Genomic DNA, 25,377 nt, shown 5'->3' on the forward strand with positions numbered 1-25,377 from the left:
TATAGTTATTTCACTACCAAAATCAAACACTACTTGTAAGCAATTTTCCTGACTTTCCCACAGTACAGATCAAAAATGACTTTAAGATAAATGAAAATAAGATGCAGTCCTCCTTCCACTTAAGTGAACTTTCATTCTGCCCTTGTTCATGTTCAGTGTCTTTTATAAATTAGTTGTTCTGTAGAATACATGACACATTCAAAGACAGCTAAATGATAATAGTTACTATTCTTCTATTTCAACTTATCCACAATAATCAAAATTGTGTTATATTTTATCTGTTTAATTTCATGAAAAAGAATTCCAGTGGATGGGGTATTAGAAGAGAAACAATACCTCAGTACATGTTCAAAGTAGCTACTGTTAAAGTACATTTTCAAAAGCATTTTTTATATGAACTGGTCAAGCTCACTTTCCTTTTAAAATTCTTGTTAGTCATTCAGTTAACTCAAACTCACTTTAAAATGTGTGAAAATAGCACCTTCTGAAAGTGTGTTCTCATATGCTTTGGAGCAATGGAGCATGAATAGTAAAACAGCCTTTGCCAAACTTGTTAACTACACAGCAATGAATTTTTGCAGTCCCATGACTTTGCAGAACCAACCTATGTATCATCCCAGGACTGGCTCTAATACATCACAGACACCCAGGAGAAGGCAAAAAAGCCACAAATAAGTGACTCATGCTAATAAATATTTCATAATTTTTTCACCCAGCAGTCTTCTCAAAATGAATTTTACTTTTTAACCAAAGAACAAATTGGCAAAGTAAAGGTGTAGCTTTAGAATTTAAGCTTCTAGAATTAAAAGTATGATATTTATAAAGATACTGAATTGATTTGACAGCATCAGTCTGGATGCCATTTCATGTATTTCTTATGAACAAATGCCCAAAGATGAACAAAGTCTGGAAGAAAATGCACAGAACACAGAAGAGTCATACAAAATTAAATACAGTTAAAGTATCAAAGCGAAAGAAAACAAATGATACAAAATTACAATTTCCAGGACACTTTATTGCAATTTCCACTTTACATAATAATTTAATATTTTTAGTCTAGGCATAAGTGTTTGTACTTATTCAATTGCTGTATAATCTCTAATCTCACAAAGTGAAAAGAATCAGTTATAAAGAACATCAATTCAGGTATTTATGATATGGGGACAAGGGACACTTGTCATCAATAGCAAAAGGGTTGATGTTTTCTGTATAAATTTCTCTGGAATTTTTCTCTATTATTTTTCTTGTTGATGCTAAGTACTCATAATAAAAACAATCGCCTTCTTTGTCATTCTGCCCTTCCTTGAGCTTTACATTATGTCTAGCATTTAATTCAGAAAGTCAGGTTACACTCAGTTTACACATAAAAGATATATGCCCCATCTCCCACACATCTAAATGGACAAGAATCAGAATTAACGTGGCTTTCAGCTGTAACAGCGCTATTTTAAACAATTTCAACCACAGACTTGAAGGATAAACTAACTAAAAAGTACAAAACTAAAGGACACCATAAAAGTTCCTACACACTGCAGCGATCACCTATTTCTAAAATCGTCCAATCTAACATAGATTTCTTAAAAGTGAAATCGACACAAAAGCGAATGCACACTTAATGTACAAAATGACAGTGGCTCTATGGGGACAGCTCTCTGAATGAGCTACTACACAGACGGTGGAATAAAAAAAAGGTCTCCCTCCTCAAACGTTAGAGAGCTGGAGGTGTGTTTCACTAGAAACACGTTTTAATGGGTTTGTTCATGGATAAAAATAGGTAGCAAGGGGAAACGTGTTTTTGAAAAATCTCCTCCCTTCCCAGGACACAAGAAACACAAACTCAACTCTGGTGCTAAGTTCCATCACTAACAGAAGTTGGATAGTTGCTATTTTTCACCCTGCAACGGGATAGTAAGTCTCTAAGCGCAAGGCGGGAATACTGGTGGGACTTTCACCGGGTTTAAATAAAAGCGAAGAAAGAAGAGGTCAACACCTTGAGTAAGCCAGATCTTCAAAGCCCAGGCGGTGGGGACGCGGGATGTCGAAAGAGAGAAGGAAAGGGTCAGAACTCCTCAAAGTTATTGTAAAAAGAAAGCGAACACCTCTGGGAGTCAGCGACCCATCTCTTGCAGCGGCACCCTACCCCAAGTGTGGGATGCCTACCTCAGGGGCAAAAAGCGCAGGGTGCCCTGATTTATGTCTACTGACTCCGGGGACTGGGTTAGCGAGAAGGGCAGGAGCACCCGTCGGCAGGGAGGCGGACTGGTACTTTACCTCAACTATGAGTCCCATCCCGAGCGCAAGGGAGAGAGGGCGGCGGAGGACGCAGTACTCACTAGGGCTCGTTGGTGAACCGGGGCGTCCGGGGCTGCTGGTATCCGTACAGGTGACAGTAGAGCACATCGAAGCAAAAGCAGCACATCTCCGCTGACACCACCATCTTCCGGGAACTGGGCGATGAGGACGAGGCAGCGGACGACGAGGAGGGTGAGGAAGAGGTGGCGGCGGCCGAGGTGGAAAGTAGGGTCCCCACTCCGCAGCTCGTAGGTGGCGACAGGGAAATCCCCCCGCCGCCGCCGCAGCCCTGGGGGGGAGAGAGGGTACAGCCGCTGCCGCTACCTCCCCCAGTGAGACCTCCCAGCCCGTTGAGCCGCGTACCGGCGCCTCCTAGTCCCAGCTCCCCAGCTCGACACTGGCTCTCTCCGCTGCAGTGGGAGGAGGAGGAGGCGCCACCACCGCCACCCGAGCCAGAGGGGGGCGAACTGGACAGTTTCTGCTTCTTCACCCCGCAGCAACCGGCCGCCATCTTGGAACAGTCTCCCCCACGCACGGTTTCCGACCCATAAGTGAGGCGAGCTGGCGGCGGGGGCGAGCACGCTGCGGCCCCGGCCGTCGGCCGTCGGGGGCGCGCCAGGAGCTTGAGAGGCGCGCGCGCCGCTCCCGGTCCGGTGGCCCGGCCACGAGGCGGCCCGCTGTGTACCCCAGCCTGGGCGCGCGCCCCGTGCTTTCGCGGCTCTGCCCTTCTGGCCAGTCCCGCGGGCTTCGCGCCTCCTCTCCGTAGTCTCGGCCCTGGGGCTCACGGAGGATAAAAGACGGGAAGCCCAATGGAAAGGAAGAAGGAAACAAGGAAAAAGCGAAGAGTGGGAGCGAAGGGAGGAGGTGGGCACTACCAGAGAGGAAGGAGGAAAAGGGAAACAAGTTGGGGGCGGGGGAAGGGGGGGCGGGGGAGAAGAAAGTCCGAAGTATCCAAATCCCAAAGCACAGCTCGATGACCGGAGCTGCACGTAGTGTTAGTGTCACTTGAGCCGAGTTACGTGGAACCTGAGCCACCTGCCTCAAACACGCTGGTTGCTGAACTGCTGGAGTGTGAGTATGCAGGTGCTCAGAACTCCACACCTGAGACCGTTCCTATAACGTATGTTCAAAGTATCGGGGAAATGGCCACAGGGCGATGGCTTTGATACCAACCTAAACACGCACCAGGCGTTTTCCGAGATTATGGTAAAATAGCGATACTGTTTGCTTATGGATAAATATGCACGCGCAATGCAATCTATACATGCATTACTTGTTCCGCAACTGTCCCACCTTGATCCGTGAAAATGTTTAAAAGCAAAAGGTAAAGTCCTAACTAACACCTCACTGGTTCAGAGATGTTAGTTGTGCCTGGAACCTGTGGTGGTGGATTATGGGTGGGTGGGTGTGTGTGTGTGTGTGTGTGTGTGTGTGTGTGTTTGGCTTGGAAACAAAGCCAAAGAAAATGTCTTTAGTCAGCATAGATCTCACAGGTAAATAGGGCATGTAGTGTAATGAGTCATAAGTTGAAAGATTTTGTTCAGGTATATTATTAGACAGTTCTTAGTATTCATTGTTTTTAAATTTCTCAAAGAGAGCTTGGGTGGATGAAGAGTCATATAATTATGTCAGTCCCATTCTGAGCACCTAAGACAATAATAAAATGTTAAAATTCATAGAAATGAATCTGATGGAAAGTATAGTTATTTGCATTGTCTCTACACCGTGCCAAAATATATAGACGAAGTGGAGACATCGTAGAATTGATTGATTTAGTCACTTTTGAGCTAAATGTGTGGGATCTGGTAAACAGCTGAGGGCTGCTCACTCCACTTAGGAAAAAAGAGGCAGATGCAGAAGCCTCATATTGAATGAATATTTATTCATTCAATAAACATTGAGCCTCTGCGCTGTACTATGTGCATGGCACTGTACTTATATTTACATCTAAGAAGTATGCTTTTCATTCAGAGTTTATGATTTAACTTATATCTGGGTAAATAATCAGATAAATAGCTAATATTCGCAGAGCACTTGTTGGGTGCTAAGTACCATGCCTCATCTTATCCCATAGTCATTCAAAATAATATATTATTTCACTTGATGTTCACAGTAACTCTCTTCTGAGGTTGCTCATTTATAGATGAGTAAATTGAACCTTAGAAGCAACTTGTCAAACGTCACACACCTAGAAAGTGACAGCCAGGATTTGAATGCAGGTATGTGTGATTCTAGAAACCATGCCATTGTGCAAACTGCTTCTTGTTATATGACAACAAAGTTAGTAGTGATGGATAAAACATGGTGACATTAAACTAGAGTAGGGGAACAGAAGTTAAACAAAATAAGAACTAACTGTTTGTGGAAAGAAACACTAAAATATGTTTCAGGATAAGATTAAGCTTATCCTTTTAAAAAGACTTTATGAAGTAGATTAACTGCCTAGAATGGTTACATGCAACCTAAAGACAAAAGGGGTGGGTTAACTGGTTTCTAATATGTGCTCTTGGCCTCTCAAATTGTATCATCACTCTTAGAACTATCCTGTTTGGGGCAGATAACAATTTATTGCCAAGCACTAACTAGCAGAGTAAAAAAAAAAAAAAAAAAAACCTTAATTCTTTTTTGTCTATGTTGCAGAAGGGAAAGCAGATAGGTTTCAAAAAATGTTTCACAAGCTAAAAATAAATAAATAAACTGAAATTCATGTTTTTTTAACCCTCACCCAAGGACTTTTTTTATTGCTTTTAGAGAGAGAGGGCTGGAGAGAGGAAGGGAGAGAGAAAAACATTGATGCAAGAGAGAAGCATCAATTGGTTGCCTCCCATAAGCACCCCAACAGGAGGGGTTGTATGCCTGGTAACTGAGACTGAACCTGCAACCTAGGTATGTGCTGTGAGTGGTAATCAAGCCCACAATATTTTGTTTATAACATGATGCTCCAACAAATTGAGCCACACTGGCCATGGCTGAAATTCATTTTTTTATTTCCAAAACAGTGCTCCACAAAAACTAGTACATCCTTAGGGTGTTTTGTTTTATTTTACACTTTATTCTTAACTATCAGAGCCTACCTTTTGATTTGTTTGAAACTGGATTGAATATCAGACAATAGGTACCAATTTACTCACCACTCTACTAAGAAGTAAACAATTTTACAGTAGAAAACCAGTGCCATTTAATGACATCACACTACAGTTTAGCACAGGAAGCCAAGTAGGATACTGTGGATGGCTGCTTCTACTAGGGGAATTTAGGAAAGCAGAATGTAATCTCCTGATTTAGAATCTGGCCAGTAGACATGAGTCTAACACCCCTACTCTTGTGAACATAGCAAGGAATCTTTAATAAGCACCAGTATCCATGCCCTTAGTCCTGCATTATATCTAAAAGACAATGCACTATCATGGCTATCGTACCAGGTTAAGGCACTGATGCAATGAGAAACTCTAAGACAAGGACATTGCAGCTAAATTACAAAAACAGCTTTTCCCCTCAAGGATTTTAAACTCCAGTTCCAATCCTTACAATCATAATGGAAATAGACAAACCCAAACATGCACACTGAAGAACATAATTCATTACCTGACGACTAGGAGTTACTATCTGAAGTACTTTGTTGTATTGGCTGGCAAAAAGTCGGGGGAGGTGTGAATACTCCCACCTTTTTCTCTGTGTTAACTTCTGAGCCTGGCTCATCTCCCATACTAACTTTGTGCCTCAAGATGCTTTGTAAATTCCCTGGCAAGTACTGGTGGTGATAGTAATGCCTTCTTTTAGCCTTTGAAGAAATGCCTCTCCTGGCCTTGTTTTCTTGCAAAGTCACAGCATAAAAATAAATGTATTTCATTTAATTAACAATGAAATTCTCAAATCCAGTTCTGTGAAAATGTTCTTTTACATCTACACAAAGTGCACACTGGATGCAAAAATTGACCTTGCTCAGGATTCATTTGACTTGAAGTATAAAGGTCAAAGTATGATAGAGCACGTGTTTCTACCCACTGTTGATACTGGAATGCAGTGATAATACCCTCCACAGGAAACATTAAGGTGCCTTCTGCTTTTTGTAACTGACTGTCAAGCTGGGAGCTAAAGATTCCACATTTTTAAAAAATAAATAAATAGGTCATAGTCTCCTTGTCAACAGAACACATTTGAAGTGTAAGCATTTCTGCTTCTGCATCTGCCTCTAAATTGTTATGAACTAACTTATGTCAAATGGTTTGTTTAAAACTGAAAAACTATTCGAACAAAGGTCATGCACATTATTTACTAGATGATAAAACTGGGATTGGAATTAAACCCAAAAGTTAGTGGTCGTCTTATCATTACCTCAATTTGTTCTTGTGTTGACAATAGTTATTTTTCATTTCAATAAAATATAAGTATAATTTGTTGAGGTGGTGAACACTTGTTAATGTTGTCAAATTATTTTCTTAGGTTCCTAGGGTTGTGGGTGACACGAGGAACATTCACATAGTTTAATGAAAAGAAACTTCCATTTATGCCCAAACAAGTGTTATTTTTATCCTCTGTCATCAAACTTTCTCAACTGTCATCCTTGAACAACTGCAGAATGTAATATTATTAGCTACCACTTTGATCTAACTTTGTACACATATGACACATGATTGTGGTGGTGGAGGTTGCCATCAGTTCGCTTTTTTATTTGCATGTATATGTGAATAAGTACTGAAATGTTTAACCTACTTCTCAATTCAAGTTGATAGATCAGCTTTTGTTTTTCTCATTGCAAAACAGATCCTTCCCTCCTGAATCCTTTCTTTATATAATGAAGATCATTAATTGACTGTTTCTTATTTCTTCTTTTCCTTAAAGACTTCATCAACTGTCCTCTATGCATGTAATGGGGTGTTAAAATGTATGTACCATAATGTGCCCCACCTCCACATTTAATTATAAACATGTAGTTCTTTTTTTATAACTAATCTCACCATGCCCACCTTAAATCTGGATCCTTATAATAGAGGACTAGCTTTTTCACTTTCATTCTTTATTTCTTTTCAAATATAAGTATTTTAGGCTATAGCTTTCCTTCTATGTATTGCTTTAGTTGCAGCCCACATGCCCTGGAGTACTTACTCCAGTTGCCTGGAGATACAGGTTGGACAGAGTGAAGATTAACACTTTTGAGTAAAGTATAAAAGTGTGTTCAGAATTAAAAGTCTCTTGTGCAAATACAGATTTCTCCCATTATCCAAAGTAGAGCATTTCCACACAACCTTTTGGTAAGCATAAGTGGTGAAAAGTGAAGAAGCAATTGCCATTAGTTTATGTGGAAGAACTTTGGAGTGTTCCAGATCCAAAATAATAACCTACTAAATCATACCAAAAAACACACAAAAGTCAAAATAGCACTAATGCAGAGTGTTAACAAAAGAAGGAATGATGCGATAAATACACGATGCTTTGTACACCCATCAATCCACTCAAGCAATAGACTTTCCACTTTATGTATTATTGAATGCCGACTAGAAGAGAGTACTACTAGCAGAACCACATCCAGTTTTACACTAAGTATAACAAACAACCTTATGAGCTCTTTCAGGCTTTTCTGATACCTTAGGACACATCTTGCTAATGGATGCATAGAATTAATTGAGAAAAAACCATAAATGCTCTCAGATACAGTTCAAAGTTTTGATAGGCTGGTGCTAAAATGCCAAGTGCAGTTCCTAGGGAAGGAGCTGGGCAGTACCACTCTGGCTGCGCCTGGTGCACACTGCTTCTATATTGGTTGCTCCAAAACAAACACTGAACTCAATTATCACTTTTGACTTCTTTTGTAAAAGTGAAAATCCTCTTCAGATTTCTTTCTGTTAGTGAAAGTGGGTACTCATGTAGTTCTTTTGTAAGAGCGCAGTGGCTTAATGAAAACTTTTAAAAAGTAGGGTATACCTGTATTCAATCTAAAGTTCAAACTCATTTATGGCAGTAAGTGAACCCTGTAACCTCTGCTAGATCCTAGTTGAAATTTATCTCATTTTGCCTCACTTGTGGTGTCTTTGTCTGGTTTCGGTTTCAGGATAGTGCTGACCTCCAAAATTGAGTTGTGAACTTTTCTTCCTCTTCTATATTTTGGATAAGTTTGAGAAAAATTAGAAATTAATTCTTCTTTAAAAGTGTGGTAGGGCTCACCAGGGAAGCCATCTGCTCCTGGGGTTTTGTTCTTTATTGAGAGATTTTTAAAAAATTACTGACTTGATTTTGTTGCTTGTTATGTGTCTATTATCCTTTTCATTATTTTGAGTCAGTTTTTGTAGTTTATGTGTTTGTAGGAATTTGCCCATAACAACTTGGTTATCTAATTTGTTGGCATACAATTATTTATAATATTATTTTATAATTGTTTATTTCTGTAAATTTTGTAGTAATTTCCCCCTTTTCATTTCTTTTTTCTATTAATTGTATTGGGGTGACATTGGTTAATAAGGTCATATAGGTTTCAGGTGTACATTTCTATGACATGTGATCTGTATATTCCACAAACCAAATTCAGATCATCTTCTGTCACCATGTATTTGGCTACTTTTACTGGTTACATTTCTCATTTTAGCAATTTGAATCTGATTCTTATTCTCCTTTTTGGTCATTATTACTGAAGGCTTGCTAATTTTGCTGTTCTTTCAAACAAACAACTTCTGTTTCATTAATTTTCTCTATTGTTTTTCTATTCTCATTTCATTCATTTCTGCTCTAATTTTTATTATTTACTTTCCTATATTTGCCTTGGGTTTAGTTTGCCCTTCTGTCCTGGTTCTTTTAGAGAATATAGGGAAAAGAGATAGAGATAGAGAATATAGGGAAAAGAGCTGGTTGGGGGGATATCAAGAGTTCTTAATAAGTTTAAGGTATATGTTAGATATCCAAATGAAGATGTCAGGTAGAGAGCCAAATATGCATGTTATGAGCTCAAATGAGAGTCTTTACTGGGGAAATAAATTTGGAAGTTATCAGCATATAGGTGGTAGTAGAAGCCATGGTCTGGATGAAATGACATAGAGAGGAATATAAAGAAAAAAGAGAAGGCCCAGGATTGAGTTCTGATGTATCACAATATTAAAAGAAATTTGCAAAGAAGACCAAACAAGAACAGGCAGTGAGGTGGGCATGGCAGTGGGAAACTAGCAGTGTTGGATCACAATATCCAAAGGAAAAAAATGTTCAAAAATAAAGGGAATGGTTAACTGTGTCAAATACTGAAGGGAGTTCAAGTAAGATGTAGATCAAAAAGCATCTATTAGATTTGGCAATATAGAGGGTGATTATTACAATAACATGAATAGTTTCATTGAAATGGAGGGGCCAGATGAAAGTGAATTGAAAAGTGAATAGGGAGATAAGGTATTGCAGATAGGTTAGACAGACAATTCTGTTGAAACATTAGGTTCCCAAGAGGAACTGAGAAATGAAGGATTAATGAAGGGGAAGCCAGAGAGGAGTGTTGAGTCAAATAAGGGCTTTTCTTTCATTAAGGATAGTTTTTAAAGCTATTTTAAGTAGTAGTTATTATTATTATTATTAATTTTTATGTACAAAAATTTTAATGTGTTTATTGATTTTAGAGAGAGAGGAAGGGGAAGAGAGAGAAAAAAAACATTGATATGAGAAACATCAGTTCGTTGCCTCCCATTCACTCCCCAACCAGGGATTGAACCTGCAACCTAGGTATGTGCCCTGACTGGGAATCAAACCCCCAGCCTTTTGGTGCACACAGTGATGCTCCAACCAATTGATTCACAGTGGTCAGGGCTAGTATTATTTCTTTGATTACAAAGTCTTCAGTGAAGTATAGCTACAAGTAATTCTTAGAGAGATGGATTAACCCAGAAACACTTCTGTCCTGAAAAGCACAAATACTGAGATTTCAAAACATCAATTTTTTTACAGTTCTAGTCTTGCAAACAGGGAGATTGATAAGATAGAGGATCCACCAGGGAACAGGGAGGACTGAGCTAGATGGAGATGATGAGCACAGGGAGAAGACAATCAGAAAAATGCCTAGGCTTTGGTGGTGGCTGAAGTATGAGGGGGTGAGAGAAGTAGACAGTTGAGGGGCATTTTATAAACCAGCCTTGGGTTTCCAGTGGAATTTTGATGTTGTGATATTTTTACCGCTTTAGCAAAATTTTGCTCACCCGCCCTTGCCAGTATGGCCCAATTAGTTAGAGTGTCATTTCATATACCAAAAAAGTTGGGGGTTCAATTTCAGGTCAGGGCACATACCCATGTTGCAGGTTCACTTCCTGGCTGGGAGGCAACCAATTGATGCTTTTCTCTCACATCTCCATCTCCATCTTTATCTCCATATCTCTCTCTCTCTCTCTCTCTCTCTCTCTCTCTCTCTCTCTCTCTCTCTATATATATATATATATATATATATATATATAATCAATAAACATCTTAAATTTTTTTTGCTTACCAGAATCCCAATAGGGCCTAGCAGTTGTTTTCGGCATACATTGTCTGGGACTATAGTAAACATCTACTCTCAGGCCTTTAGCACAGCACATGTTCATTTATTGTACAACCTCAACCAGGTTGCTTAACTTCACTTTCCTTATCTCTTGAATTACATATCAGTGTGTACCTCATAAAATTATTGTAAGGATTAAATAATATGTGTATAATACTTAGCCCAGTGTCTATATTAAGGTTGACAAGCATTTGTTAAGCATCCACTGTGTTCCAGACCTCATAACAGGGATACAGAGATGAGTAAGGAGGTTTCCTTTCCTTTAAGGTCTTACAAAACTAGTGCAGAATAAATAAAGACTTATGAAAACATAATTAAGCAATCCATTTTAGCATTTTAGCAACCCACTTACATCTCCACATGCCAAATAGTTTCTTCATTTAGAACAGTTTGATATAGAACATATTTAACATTAAAATTCTATGCTTATCAAAAACTCCCATCTATTCACTCTTTTACTCACATTGTGATCTCATATCTTTGTGACCTCATGTCCATAGACCCATCACTGCTTTTCAATCTTCCTGACATCTACTCTTTGCCCCACTTCTACTTTACCCCCTTCTTTTCTCAGCTTGATAACCATTATAAATAATTTTGACCACACTTTCACTAGCTTCCTCAATTTCTTTATATTTATTACCTTCACTCACATTTGCCCTGCCAGCCTCTGATCCTGAATCAACTTCACCACGTTTTCTTTCCTTTTATTTTCTTCATGTTTATTTTCTTGTTATTTTTTAAATCTGGATCCTTATAATAGAGGCCTAGCTTTTTCACTTTCATTCTTTATTTCTTTTCAAATATAAGTATTTCAGGCTATAGCTTTCCTTCTATGTATTGCTTTAGTTGCAGCCCACAAGTTTTATTTGTATTATTTTCATTTTAATTCACTTCAAAATATTTTATAATTTCCAATATGATTTCTTTTTTTCCCATGTTTTTTAAGGTATGTTTTTAAATTGTAAAATATCTGTGGTTTTTCTAGTTATCATTTTGTTGATTTCTAGCTTAATTGTATTGTGATTTTAGAATGTCATTTGTATTTTAATCCTTTGCACTATGACCTAGTATATGGTGGTATTAGTTACTTAATGCAGTTTTGATTAATGTTCTATGTGTGCTTGAAAAAATATGTATTCTGCAATTGTTGAGTTCAATATTCTATACAATATTAAATCAGTTTTGTTATGTTATTCAAATCTTACAATATGTTATTTTTGGGGGGAGGGTCTATTTGTTCTATCAATGATAGAGAGAGGTGTGTTAAAATCTCTCAGTATGGTATGGATTTATCTATTTCTCCTAAGGCTATTCATGCAAATTTAACAATCCTGTTAGATTGCTTTTTATTTTAAAAAAGAAATGACTATATCTTTCATAGTGCTCTTTTTTATTTTTGCCTTAAAACCTAATTTGTATCTGATACTAATATAGCAATACCAGCTTTCTTTTGGTATTTGTGTGAAATGTTTTTCCACCCTTTTACTATCAGTCTTTTTGTATTTTATGTTTTAAATGTAGCTATTCAAATGGCATGTGGTTGGTGTTTTAAAATTTAGTCTTTTAACACAGCATTAAGCCCATTTTTATTTAAATATAATTACTTACATATTTGGATTCAAACATTTCTCATTTGAATTTCCTATTTGTCTTACATATGGTACCTTTTTTTTGGTATGCTGTGTTTTTTAATTAGATCTACTTATTTCTCAAAAAAATATTTGTGGAAGTACTTTGAGATTTAGGATGAGGGTGGGTTCTTGCAGAGGATTTGTATTCTGCCAGGTGCCTGTTGGCACCATCATTCTGGTTCTACTTTAAACTACATTAGAGCTTGTGGTATTTTGGAGCACCTGGAAATGTGAATTTGAGCAGCAAATTACTACTAGACAATATTGTGTTTACAACTTGTCACACAGGTGCCTCCTCCTCCACTCAGAACTAGGCTGCTTTCCTCAAAGTCTTATGTGTATTTATAGGGGGTTATTTCTCACTCAGTGGTACACTGATGTTTTAGCTCTTTGTCATTCAAGTTTTTTTCTGGAGAGGAACCTTATTAGACTCTCCATTTTGGGTGGGCCCTTGGCTTTAAGTTTTCACATCACTTATGGCTAGTTCTGTGAAGTTTAAATTATGTTCAGCAAGTGTTCTCAAAGAAGTAACTTCATCAATCTGCCTTTACTTAGATCTGGGCTCATCATTTCTTACTACTGTTCCAGCTGTTTTAAGGAGATGTTTATTGCATTTTATTGAATATTTTTAGTTGTTTTCTGTGGGAGAGTAGGTTTGAATACCTGTTGACCATATTACCAAAACCCCAGCATATGTTTTTTCACCCTGTTCTGAGACTGCAAAACTGCTAGGGAAAATCACAAAATTGAACTCCATAATAAACTTATGATTTCCAGCCCCAACTGGCCCTTCTCTCTATTGTTTTACAATTCTTTTTTAAATATTTTATTTATTTTTGGAGAGAGGGGAAGGGAAGGAGAGAAGGAGAGAAATAGCAATGTATGGTTGCCTCACGTGAGTCCCCTGCTGGGAACTAGCCTGCAACCCAGGCATGTACCCTGACTGGAAATCGAACTGTGATCCTCTGGTTCACAGGCCCACGCTCAATCCACTGAGCTACACCAGCCAGGGCTGTTTTACAATTCCTTTATTCATCTCCATTTGTTGTTTCCCATAGCAGTTATTTTAACCCATTACTACACTCCTTCAATCTTCCCACCCCATCCCCTGCACCCTTTGCACATTTCTGAAGGTCAGGCTTCTTACTTCATAACACACATACACACACACACACACACACACACACACACACAAAATGATCTTCAAGTGGGAATTCCCTCAAGTCCCCTTCATCCAACACCTAAGTGTTGTCTCTATTCTTCCATCCTTTCTTGCTTCCTTCCTCTCTCTTGAAAAGAAAGTTTTATCCTTACTCTTTCCATGTCCTGTGATCCAGAATAGTTTCAGTCAAAATATAGTGGTGGACCCCTTCCAGTCCTCAAACTGTTTCATACTGATCCACAATATAAACACTAAAATTAAGACTAAAAATTTAGAAACTTTTTATAGTAACTTGATAAAGTAATTATATGTTTATTAGATGTAATAATGAAAAATTGGGCCCTATATTTTGAATTTCTTTGTACTGAACTAGAACTCATCCACCCCTGACTTGTCTGAGACTCAACTCCATGCATTAGCCCTCTCCTCTTCTCAGAGCTCTCCTTTCACTCTCCATAAACATCCTCCCATATTAATCTTTCTTTTAACTTTGAGTACTGTGTGGCCATCTTATTTCTCTCTTTCCATTTACTGCCAGCCTTCTTGAAAGAATAAGCCTCATATGCTATTTCCCTCTTCATTACCTCTTCTTAAACCCTCAAACCACAATCTGGTTTATGTTCCTACTATACTCCAGCAAAAGTCACATCCAAACTGTCAAATTCATGGTGGCCCTTTCGGTACTTGTCTAATCTGACCTCTACTCTGAATTTCTTACACAACACTATCCCTTCCTTCCAGGACCTCTCATCTCCTGTGTCTTCTAGGACACCTTTCTCTTCCATCCTTCATCTGATTGCTGCTTCTCTCCGTCTCTTTTGGGTTCTTCTCTTACTCTAGCCCCTATCTAGCCCATTCTGTCCCTCAAGCCCCTATCCACAGCCTTTTCTTTTGCTTTACATTCATTGACATCAGTCTATTCAATACCTGTATCCTGATGACTTCCAAATCTTTAACTTCAACCTTGACTTCACTAAAAGTTGCAGGCTGACTTTTCAATGGGCTCATTTAGATAGTTTCATCCAAATATTGCAAATACACTTGAAATTCAATATATCTAAAAGGTAGCTCATACACAATCTTCACCCTCTTGGGTATTCCCTATTTTGGCTAATATCATCTCCATCTATCTGATTATTTAGGGCTAGGAGTCACCTTTAACTCTCATTTATGTCTCACCCTTTAATGCATCAATATTATCTTAAATTCATTTTCTACTTCCATTACCTTATTTCATTAAGTAAGGTTATTAACTTTCAGTAAGTGCTGTATAGTTACTCTCTCTGTATCCTGTCTCATCCTCCTACAATCCATCTTTGATACCTCTGGCAGAAGGAGCACTAAAAAAATGCTGTTCTCATTTTGTCACTTGTCTACTTGAATTGTTGGCTCAAGTTTCTCATTCCCTTTCTATTTGCCTTTAAGAAGAATCCCAAACTCATTATCATTGTATATAGGAGCATTTTCAAACATATCCTAGACCAGCTTGCTAGCCTTGTCTTTTACCATTATACCCAACAGACTTTGTATCCTAGTAAGATTACTGATAGTTCCTTGAGCATGTTATGTCCTTTCACTTCCCTATTTTTCTTTCAGGGAATTGATTTACTTCTTTGGCCATGCTATTACTTCTTTTTTTATTCTTACCTAAACTATTTTTATCACTTTTATTGTTATTTTATTATACTTGCCCCCATTTTCCCCCTTTGCCCTCTTCCACCCATCCCACCCCCTGTTCCCACAGTCAATTCCCATACTGTTGCCCATGTCCATGGGTCATCCATACATGTTCTTTCACTACTCCTTTCCCCTTAATTCCACTATTATTTCCCTCCCTCCTTCCCTCTGGTCACTGTCAGTCTTTTCCATGTTTCCACCCCTGTGGTTCTATATTGCTTGTCAGTTTATTTTGTTCATTAATTTTCTCTTACAGGTGAGTTAATATGCTGTTTGTATTTTACCAACTGGTTTATTTCACTTAGCATGATGCTCTCCACTTCCATCCATGCTGTCATGAAGGGTAGAAGCTCCATCTTTCTTTTTGCCATGTAGTATTCCATTATATACATATACTATCGATTTTTGATCCATTCATTTACTGATGGTCACTGAGGCTGTTTCCAGCACTTGGCTATTGTAAATAGCCACTGCTATGAACATAGGGATGTACAACTTCTTTTGCATTGGTGTTTCAGGATTCTTAACAGTGTCATCCCAGCAGTGAAATTGCTGGGTCAAAGGCAGTTCCATTTTTAGTCTTTTGAGGAAATTCCATACTGTTTTCCATAGTGATTGTACCAGTCTGCAATCCCACCAACAGTGCACTAGGTTCCCTTTTCCACACAGCCTCTCCAACACTTATTGTTTCTTGCTTGGTTTAGGATGGCCATTCTTACCAGTGTGAAGTGGTATCTCATTGGGGTATTAATTTGAATCTCTCTGATAGCTAGTGAGGCTGAGCATCTTTTCATGTATCTCTGGATCCTCTGTATGTCCTGCTTGGAGAAGTGTCTGTTCAAGTCCTTTGTCCATTTTTTAATTGTCTTCTTAGAGTACAGTCACATGAGTTTTTAATATATTTTGGAAATTAAACCCTTGTTTGAGGTATCATTGGCAAATATGTTTTCCCATACAGTTGGTTCTCTTTTTATTTTAATACTGTATTCCTTAGCCATGCAGAAGCTTTTAATTTTGATGACATCCCATTTATTTACTATTTTGTTTATGTCACTTGCTCTAGGGTACATATCAGTAAAAATGTTGCTACGTGAAATATCTGAGATTTTCCTGCCTATGTTCCCCTCTAAGACTTTAATAGTGTCACAGCTTATTTTTAAATCTTTTATCCACATTGAGTTTATTTTTGTGTATGGTGTAAGTTGGTGCTCGAGTTTCATTTTTTTTTGCACGTAGCTGTCCAGTTCTCCCAACACCATTTGTTGAAGAAGCTATCTTTACTCCATTTTATGTTGCTGCCCCCTTTGTCAAATATTAATTGACCATAGAGACTAGGGTTTATTCCTGGGCTCTCTGTTATGTTTCACTGGTCCATCTGTTTGTTTTTATGCCAGTACCAGGATGTTTTGATTATGGTGGCCTTGTAGTATACTTTGGTATCAGGTATTGTGATCCCTCCTACTTTGTTCTTCTTTCTCAAAACTGCAGCAGCTATTCAGGGTCATTTATGGTTCCATATAAATTTTTGAAGTGTTTGTTCTATGTCTGTGAAATATGCCTTTGGTACTTTAATAGGCATTGCATTGAATCTGTAAATTGCTTTGGGTAGTATGGACATTTTGATTATGTTAATTCTTCCAGTCCATGGACACAGTATATGTTTCCATTTGTTTGTGTCTTCCTTGATTTCTTTCTTCAGTGTTGTATAGTTTTCTACATATAGATATTTTACCTCCTTGGTTAGGTTTATTCCTAAGTATTTTATTTTTCTTTTTGCTATATCAAATGGATTTTTTCCTTGATTTCTGCCTTTGCTATTTTACTGTTGGTATACCAAAATGCCTTTGATTTCTGGATATTGACATTGTATCTGGGTATTTTGCCAAATTCATTTATTAGGCTGAGCAGTTTTTGGGTGGAGTCTATAGGATTTTCTATGTACACTATCATGACATCTGCAAACAATGGCAGTATTGCTTCCTCCTTTCAAATTTGGATGCCTTTTATTTACTTTTCTTGTCTGATCACTGTGGCTAAAACTTCCAATACTATGTTGAATAGAAATAGTGAAAGTGGACAACCTTGTCTTGTTCCTGATTTTAGTGAAAAAGCTTTTAGTTTTTGCCCATTGAGTATGATGTTGGCTGTAGGTCTCTCATATATGGCTTTTATTATATTGAGGAATTCTCCCTCTCTTCCCACTTCGCTGAGTGTTTTTATCATAAATGGATGCTGTAGCTTATCAGAAGCTTTTTCTGCATCTATTGCTATGATCATGTGATTGTTGTCTTTGCTTTTGTTTATATGATGAATTACATTTACCGATTTGCGAATATTGAACCATCCTTGCATCCCTGGGATGAATCCCACTGGGTCATGGTGTATGATCTTTTTAATGTATTGTTGGATGTGATTTGCCAATATTTTGTTGAGGATTTTAGCATCTATGTTCATCAGCGATATTGGCCTGAAGTTTTCTTTCTTTGTTGTGTCTTTATCTGGTTTTGGGATTAAGATGATGGTTTATTCATAAAAAGAGTTTGGGAGTCTTCCATCAATTTGGTTTTTTTTGGAATAGTCTGTGAAGGATAGGGGTTAGCTCTTCCTTAAATGCTTTGTAGAATTCTCCTGTGAAACCATCTGGTCCAGGGCTTTTGTGTGATGGGAGTTTTTTGATTACTGCTTCAATTTCATTTGCTGTTATTGGTCTGTTCAGGCTTTCTGTTCCTTCTTCATTGAGTTTTTGGAGATTATATTTTTCTAGAAATGTGTCCATTTCCCCTAGGTTTTCAAATTTCTTGGCATACAGTTCTTCATAGTAATTTCTTACAACCCTTTCTATTTCTGTGGTATTAGTTGCAATCTCTCCTTTTTCATTTCTGATTGTGTTTATTTGGGTCCTCTGTCTTCTTTTCTTGATGAGCCTATTTAAAAGCTTGTCTATTTTGTTTATCTTTTCAAAGAACCAACTCCTGGATTCATTGATCCTTAGAATCGTGCTTTTAGACTCTATGCTATTTAGTTGTGCTCTGATCTTGGTTATTTCCTTCCTTCTACTTGCTCTGGGCTGTTTTTGCTGTTGTTCCTTGAGTTCTTGCAGGTGTAGGGTAAGGTTGTTTGTTTGAAATGTTTCTATCTTCTTTAGGTAGGCCTGTATTGCTATGAACTTCCCTCTCAGGACTGCCTTCACCGTGTCCTATAAATTTTGGGTTGTTGTCAGTTCGTTTTCATTTGTTTCCCGAAACTTTTTGAATTCTTCCCTAATTTCATTCTTGACCCATTTCTTGTTTAATAGCATACCATTCAGTCTCCATGATTTGGGGTGTTTTGGGTTTTTTCCTTTGGGGTTGGTTTCCAATTTCAATCCCTTGTGGTCAGAAAAAAATGCTTGGTATGATTTCAGTATTCTTGTATTTGTTGAGGCTTGTTTTTTGTCCCATCATGTGGTCTATCTTTGAAAATGTTTCATGTGCATTTGAAAAGAATGTGTATTTAGCTTCTTTGGGATGAAAGGCTCTAAATATATCAGTTAAGTCCATTTCATCTAGGGTGTTGTTTAATGCCACAATATCTTTATTGATATTTTGTTTGGAAGATCTGTCCATTTTTGATAGTGGGGTGTTAAAATCCCCTACTATAATTGTGTTGCTGTCAATATCTTTCTTGAAATCCTCTAAGATTTTTTTGATATATTTCAGTGCTCCTATGTTGGGTACATATATATTTATGATGTTAATATCTTCTTGGTGGATTCTCCCTTGAGTATTATGAAGTGACCTTCTGGGTCACTCTTTATGGCCCCTTTTTTGAAGTCTATTTTGTCTGATATGAGAATTGCTACCCTGGCTTTTTTTTCTTGTCCGTTTGCTTGGAAAATTTGTTTCCAGCCCTTCACTTTTAATCTCTGTAGGTCTTTTGTCCTGAGGTGGGTCTCTCGTAAGCAGCATATGTGTGGGTCATGCTTTCTTATGCATTGAGCTATTCTGTGTCTTTTGATTGGAGCATTTAATCCATTTACCTTTAATGTTATTATTGATAGGTACTTATTCATTGCCATTTTTGTACCTGTGTCCTGTCTGTCTCTCTCTTTTCCCTCGTTTCCTTAAAGCACTACTTTTAGTATTTCTTGTAGGGCTGGTTTGGTGGAAGCATATTCTTTCAACTTTTGTCTTGGAAGCTCTTTATTTGGCCTTCTAGCTTGATTGAGAACCTTGCTGGGTAAAGTAGCCTTGGTTGTAGGCCTCTGGTTCTCATTACTTGGAATATTTCTTGCCATTCTCTTCTTGCTTGAAGTGTTTCCATTGAGAAGTCAGTAGCTAACCTTATTGGGGCTCCCTTGTATGTTATTTGTTTTTTCTCCCTTGCTGCCTCTAAGATTCTGTCTTTGTCTTGGAATTTTGCCATTTTGATGATGATGTGTCTTGAAGTGGGCCTCCTTGGGTTCCTCTTGATTGGGACTCTCTGTGATTCCTGGATTTGTGAGACTTTTTCTTATCAAATTAGGTAAATTTTCTCTCATTACTGGTTCAAATACGTTTTCTATCCCTTGTTCTTCTTCTCCTTCTGGTATTCCTATTATTTGGATATTATTCCGTTTCATATTGTCTTGCATTTCTCTTTATCCCTCTTCATTCTTTCTGAGCCTCTTTTCTCTTTCCTGTTCTTTCTGTGAGATGCTTTCTACTGTGTCCTCCAACTCACTAATCCGATCTTCCGTCTCATCAACTCTACTTTTAATACTTTCTACTATGTTCTTCAATTCGTAAATTGTATTCTTCATTTCCTCCTGGCCCTTGCTAATAGTTTCCATTTCCTTTTTCATGTTGATATAATTTGCGGTGAGATCATTATAGCTCCCCTGTAGTTTGTGGTAGCTCATTGTGAGCTCTTTGAACTTCATGATAACCAGTGCTTTGAATTCAATATCAGATAGTTGACTTGCCTCTATTTCATCTAAATTCTTTCTGAGGGTTCCTTCTTTCCTTTCATTTGGGGATTGTTTCTTTGTTTTCCCATTGTTTGTGAGACTTTTCTTGTTAGTCTCAGCTTGTTAGATTGATCTGATTTGACTCCCTGGGTTTATGGTGTGAACTTCTGTGGTGGAATGCCTGTGAAATTTAGTGGTTCAGTCTCTTTTGGTTATCCTGTCGTTCTCTGCTTCCACCTACTCAAATACGCAGAACTTGTGGCTTCTCTCCTCCAGCAAAGTGAAATTTGTCTTTCTGACTCTATTGTTGGGAAGCTTCTTCTATGGGTCCAGCTTTGGACTTTTCATATTTTCAAGTTGTTTGAGTCTCGTCTGCTTCCTCCGTGACCGTCGAGATTTCTGGTCCCTTATTTTCATATATGCTGGGCAACTGCTGGCTTCCTGGCTTCTCCTCCGCCGATCAGACAGGTTTCTCTCCCTTGTGTATGAGGAACTGGAATCTGCTCTGTCCTCCTCCGTCACCATCCTGAAAGCTCTCCGTATTTGTACTTCTTAATCTTGTCCCTTCTTTACCTATTCCCCCACAAGCCCCTCCCATTTGGCAACCATCAAAACACTCTCTGTATCCTTGATTCTGTGTCTTTTCTTCTTATTTGCTTAGCTTGTTTTCAGATTCAATCGTTGATAAGTATTTTTGCCATTTTATTGTTCATAGTTTTGATCTTTTTCTTAAATAAAGAAAGCTCTTTAACATTTCATATAATAATGCTTTGGTGATGATGAAATCCTTTAGCTTTTTCTTCTCCAGGAAGCTCTTTGTCTGCCCTTTGATTCTAAATGATAGTTTTGCTGGGTAAAGCAATCTTGGCTATAGGTCCCTGCTTTTCATGACTTTGAATATTTCTTGCCAATCCCTTCTAGCCTGCAAAGTTTCTTTTGAGAAATCAGCTGACAGTCTTAGGAGAACTCCCCTGTAGGTAACTAACTTCTTTTCACTTGCTGCTTTTAAGATTCTCTCTTTGTCTTTCACCTTTGGCATTTTAATTATGATATATCCTGTAGTGGGCCTCTTTGCATCTGTCTTGTTTGGGACTCTCTGTGCTTCCTGGACTTGCGTGATTATTTCCTTAACCAAATTAGGGAAGTTTTCTTTCACTATTTTTTCAAGTAGTTTTGCAATTTCTTGCTCTTTCTTTTTCCTTCTGGCACCCCCACGATGCGGATGGTTGACCTCTTGAAGTCATACCAGAGACTGCTTAGTCTATCATCATTTGGGGGGTTGTTTTTTTTCTTGTTCTAATTGGTTGGTTTTTGCTCCCTTACATTCTGTATCGTTGAATTGATTCTTGGTTTCATCTGCTCTACTATTGTTTCCCTGTAAATTATTCTTTATTTCAATTAGTGTATTATTCATTTCTGACTGGCTCTTTTTTAAACTGCTGAATCTCTCTAAGTTCCTTGAGCATCCTTACAACCAGTGTTTTGAACTCTGCATCTGATAGGTTGCTTATCTCTATTTCATTTATTTCTTTTTCTGGAGTTCTGATCTGTTCTTTCATTTGGGCCATGTTTCTTTGCCTCCTTGTTTTGGCAGTCTCCCTGTGTTTGTTTCTATGCATTAGGTAGAGCTGCTTTGACTCTGTGTCTTTGTAGTGTGGCCTGTGGTAGTAGGTGCCCTGTAAGGCCCAGTGGCACAGCCTCCCCTATCACCCAAGCTGGGTACTCGAGGTGCACCCTTTTTGTGGGCTGAGTACACCCTCCTCTTGTAGTTTAACCTTGGCTGCTGTTGGCAGATCAATGGGAGTGATTTATCCAGGCCAATCAACAACAAGGATTGGCTGTGATCACTGACCACCAACCTCCACTCTCCATGGAGGATCAGTTCTGCAAGGGCAGGGTAGTGTTGCTTGGACATGATCTGTAGCTGTTTATTGGGTGTGCTGTCCCTGGGGTTTCTGTAGTAGTGTAGGCTAAAGTCAGTCCCCACCTCTATTTTTACTGGGGCCACCCTGCCTGAGCTTTAAAACAATCTGAGATGGCTGCTACTTGTGCTGAGCCTGGATATTCTCAAGTGAGGCCAAGCTGTGAATCTAGGCTGGCTTCTGCTAGTGCCAGGCCTGGGGCTGACGGAGGCCAGCTGTTACTTGGTTGAGAGGATTTAGGAAGTTGTGAAGCCTGATCCCAGAGCAGCCATTCATGTGAAAATGCAGTTGGTTGGGCCTGTAAGTTGTGTGGGGCAGAGTCTCTGGGGATCTCCATGGAGGGTCAAACTGTTTTATGCAGGTTGATGGAGTCTCCAATAATGCATTTGCTTGTCGTCTCTCTGGCTTTGTGGGGGGAAGGTTTAGAAAAGGAACAATGACCTCTTCTCACCTTGATGTTTGATGTTTCAGTTCCTCCCTGCATGCCACTGGTACCTTTCAAGCTGGTACTGCAGTGCTGGAGCTCAGTGGGAGTGAGTCTAAGTAGGTGAGTCTGTGTGTGGGTTCTTTAAGAGGAACTGCTAGGGGCTCCAGCAGTTTCTTCCACTGACTCAATGACCACTGGTTCTTTGCAGCAAGAAGTTGTGGTGACTTATCTTTCTCATGCTGGAATCTTGCACTGGGGGGCCTTGTGTGGGAATGGGATTCCTTGCTCCAGAGGTATCCCTCCTGAATTTTTATCCAGCACAAATGGGTATGGAACCAGTGCATTCCAAGCCTGCACGCCTCCTATAAGTCTGGAGGGATGTGGTTTCTTTAATTCTGTAGTTGTCAGCCTTCCATTCGACTTGATTTCTGATAGTTCTGAGTGATGTCCTATATTTTAGTTATAATTTTGATGCGACTGTGCAAAGAAACAAGCTATTCTACCTACGCTGCCATCTTGACCAGAAGTCCAATTTGGATGCCTTTTATTTCTTTTTCTTTTCTGATCACTGTGGCTCAAACTTCTAGTACTATGTAATAGAAGTGGTGAAAGCAAACACCCTTGTCTTCTTCCTCATCTTAAGGGGACAGTTTTTAGTTTTTGCTCATCAAGTATAAGACTGGCTGTAGGTTTCTCATGTATGTCTTTTATTATGTTGAGGTATTCTCCCTCTATTCCCACCTTGCTGACTGTTTTTATCATAAATGGGAGCTGGATTTTTATCAAATGCTTTTGCAGCATCTATTGATCTGATCATGTGATTTTTGTCCTTCATTTTGTATATGTGGTATATTACATTTATTGACTTTCAAATATTGTATCATCTTTGAATCCTTGAGATGAATCTCCCTGGGTGATGGTGTATGATCGTTTTAATGTATTGCTGAATGCAAATTGCCAATATTTTGTTGAGGATTTTAACATCTATGTTCATCAGAGATATTGGTCTGCAGTTTTCTTTGTTGTATCTTTACCTGGTTTGGAATTAGGATGATACTGACCTCATAAAAGTAGTTTGAGAGTCTTCTCCCTTGAATTTTTTGGAATAGCTTGAGAAGGATAGGAGTTAAGTTTTCCAAACTTAAATGTTTGGAAAAATTCACCTGTGAAGCCATCCAGTACAGGGATTTTGTGTGCTGGGAGTTTTTTTTTTTTATTACTGTTTCAATTTCACTAGTTGATTGGTCTAGTCAGGCTTTCTGCTTGTTATTGAATCAGTTTTGGAAGATTGTATGTTTGTATAAGTTTTTCCATTTTGCCCAGGTTGTACAATTTCTGGATGTATAGTTGTTCATAGTCATTTTGCAATCTTGTGTATTTCTGTGGTGTCAGTTGTAACTTCTCTTTCATTTCTGAATTTATTTATTTGGGTCATCTCTCTTTTTATTGGTGAATCTGGTTAAACATTTGTCGACTTTATCTTCTCAAAGAACCAGCTCCTGGATTCAATTGATCCTTTGAATTGTTCTTTTAGTCTCTATGTCATTTAATTCTGCTCTGATCTTGATTATTTCCCTCCTTCTACTCACTCTGAGCCTTGTTTGTTGTTGTTCTACTTGTTCTTGTACATGTAGTGTTAGGTTGTTTATTTGAGATTTTTATTTTTCAGGTAGGACTGTATTGCTATAAACTTCCTTCTCAGGACTGCCTTTGCTGTGTCCCATAAGTTTTGGGTTGTTGTGTGTTCATTGTCATATGTTCCCCAATACTTTCTGATTTCTTCCTTGATCTCTTGTTCACCCATTCATTATTTAATTTTGTTATTCAGTCTCCATGTTTTTGACTATTTTTGAGTTTTTTCCTTGAGATTGCTTTCTAGTTTCAATCCATTGTGATCTGAGCATATGTTTGATATGATTTCAATTTTTTTGAATTTGTTGAGGCTTGTTTTGTGCCTTACCATGTGGTCTATGTTTGAAACTGTTCCATGTTCATTTTAAAAGCATGTATATTTTGCTTCTTTGGGGTGAAAGTTTCTGTACATATTAATTAAATATGCCCTGACCTAGAATTGAACTGGCGACCTTTTGATTCACAGATCGGTGCTCAGTCCACTGAGACATACCAGCCAGGACCCATACTATTACTTCTTTGTGGAATTTGCCTCCCCATTTTTTCTGGTAAACTCCAACTCATCCTTTATGTCACTAATTAAATATTGCCTCCTGTATCAGGTCACTCTGATACTATAAGTCTATTCTCTTCCTCTACTGAGCTCCACTTCTTAAGGGCAAGAGCAGTGTTATCTTTTTAAATCCTAGTTCCCATGACTAGCATATAGTTATTCTTGAGTGAAAGTAATGAGGATAAAAAAAGTACTTTCCATAAAGGGCATAATCTGTAGAATAGAAAATCCTAGCTGCTTGGGAAGTGGAATATAAAAATTACCAGCAACAGACTGTCAAAGACATATTGTAGATTCATTTCCTTACATTTCAAAGACACAGATCATACTTTTTTTCTTACACATGCCATAAGATGCATAGTATAGTTGTAGGAGCATTGTATGTATTCAATAAATGTACCAAATTGAAATCAACTGCAAAACTGTAGGTACATAGTTAGTGCTGACTTACAAATAGCATGCTTAAATTAAAAAGAAAACAAACCTACCAATAATAACTGTAATAAAGTTTGTGACAGGGTTATTTGTAGAGATATTATTTTTTAATAATTTGTTTTTGCTATTGTAGGTTTTTTACTCTCCTCCCAAATCAAAACATAGTCAAGTGTTTCTGTGCCGTGTCTTGGGAGATTTTGTTTTTTAAGGTCAAAA

The 25,377-nt window shown here is 38.2% G+C and overlaps 2 protein-coding genes across 7 annotated transcripts in view; one reads left to right on the top strand and one right to left on the bottom strand.

Moving 5' to 3' along the window:
• Positions 1 to 2,882, bottom strand: part of AMMECR1 (AMMECR nuclear protein 1) — a 157,951-nt gene extending 155,069 nt beyond the window's left edge. The window contains exons 1-2 of one of the 2 annotated variants that reach the window (XM_037159922.2): positions 2,656 to 2,736; positions 2,334 to 2,581 (exon numbers count right to left, since the gene is read on the bottom strand). In XM_037159922.2, coding sequence (XP_037015817.1) covers positions 2,334 to 2,437 — 104 coding nt within the window. In that variant the 5' untranslated portion in view covers positions 2,438 to 2,581; positions 2,656 to 2,736. Of the gene's footprint in view, positions 1 to 2,333 lie in introns of both variants that reach the window. The other variant, XM_037159921.2, reaches the window with a different exon arrangement.
• A 187-nt stretch (positions 2,883 to 3,069) lies between these two features.
• RTL9 (retrotransposon Gag like 9) overlaps positions 3,070 to 25,377 on the top strand; it is a 203,329-nt gene continuing 181,021 nt past the window's right edge. For 3 of the 5 annotated variants that reach the window (XR_008390137.1, XR_005084511.2, XM_053657452.1), the window contains exon 1: positions 3,070 to 3,156. The gene's annotated coding sequence lies outside the window, so the exon portion shown is untranslated. Of the gene's footprint in view, positions 3,157 to 3,272; positions 3,364 to 5,043; positions 5,179 to 25,377 lie in introns of those variants that run through there. The other 2 variants (XM_053657453.1, XM_053657454.1) reach the window with 2 other exon arrangements.

This window comes from Artibeus jamaicensis, unplaced genomic scaffold (genome assembly GCF_021234435.1).
Source record: "Artibeus jamaicensis isolate MK-2021 breed Jamaican fruit bat unplaced genomic scaffold, CSHL_Jam_final scaffold_461, whole genome shotgun sequence".
NCBI lineage: Eukaryota > Metazoa > Chordata > Mammalia > Chiroptera > Phyllostomidae > Artibeus > Artibeus jamaicensis.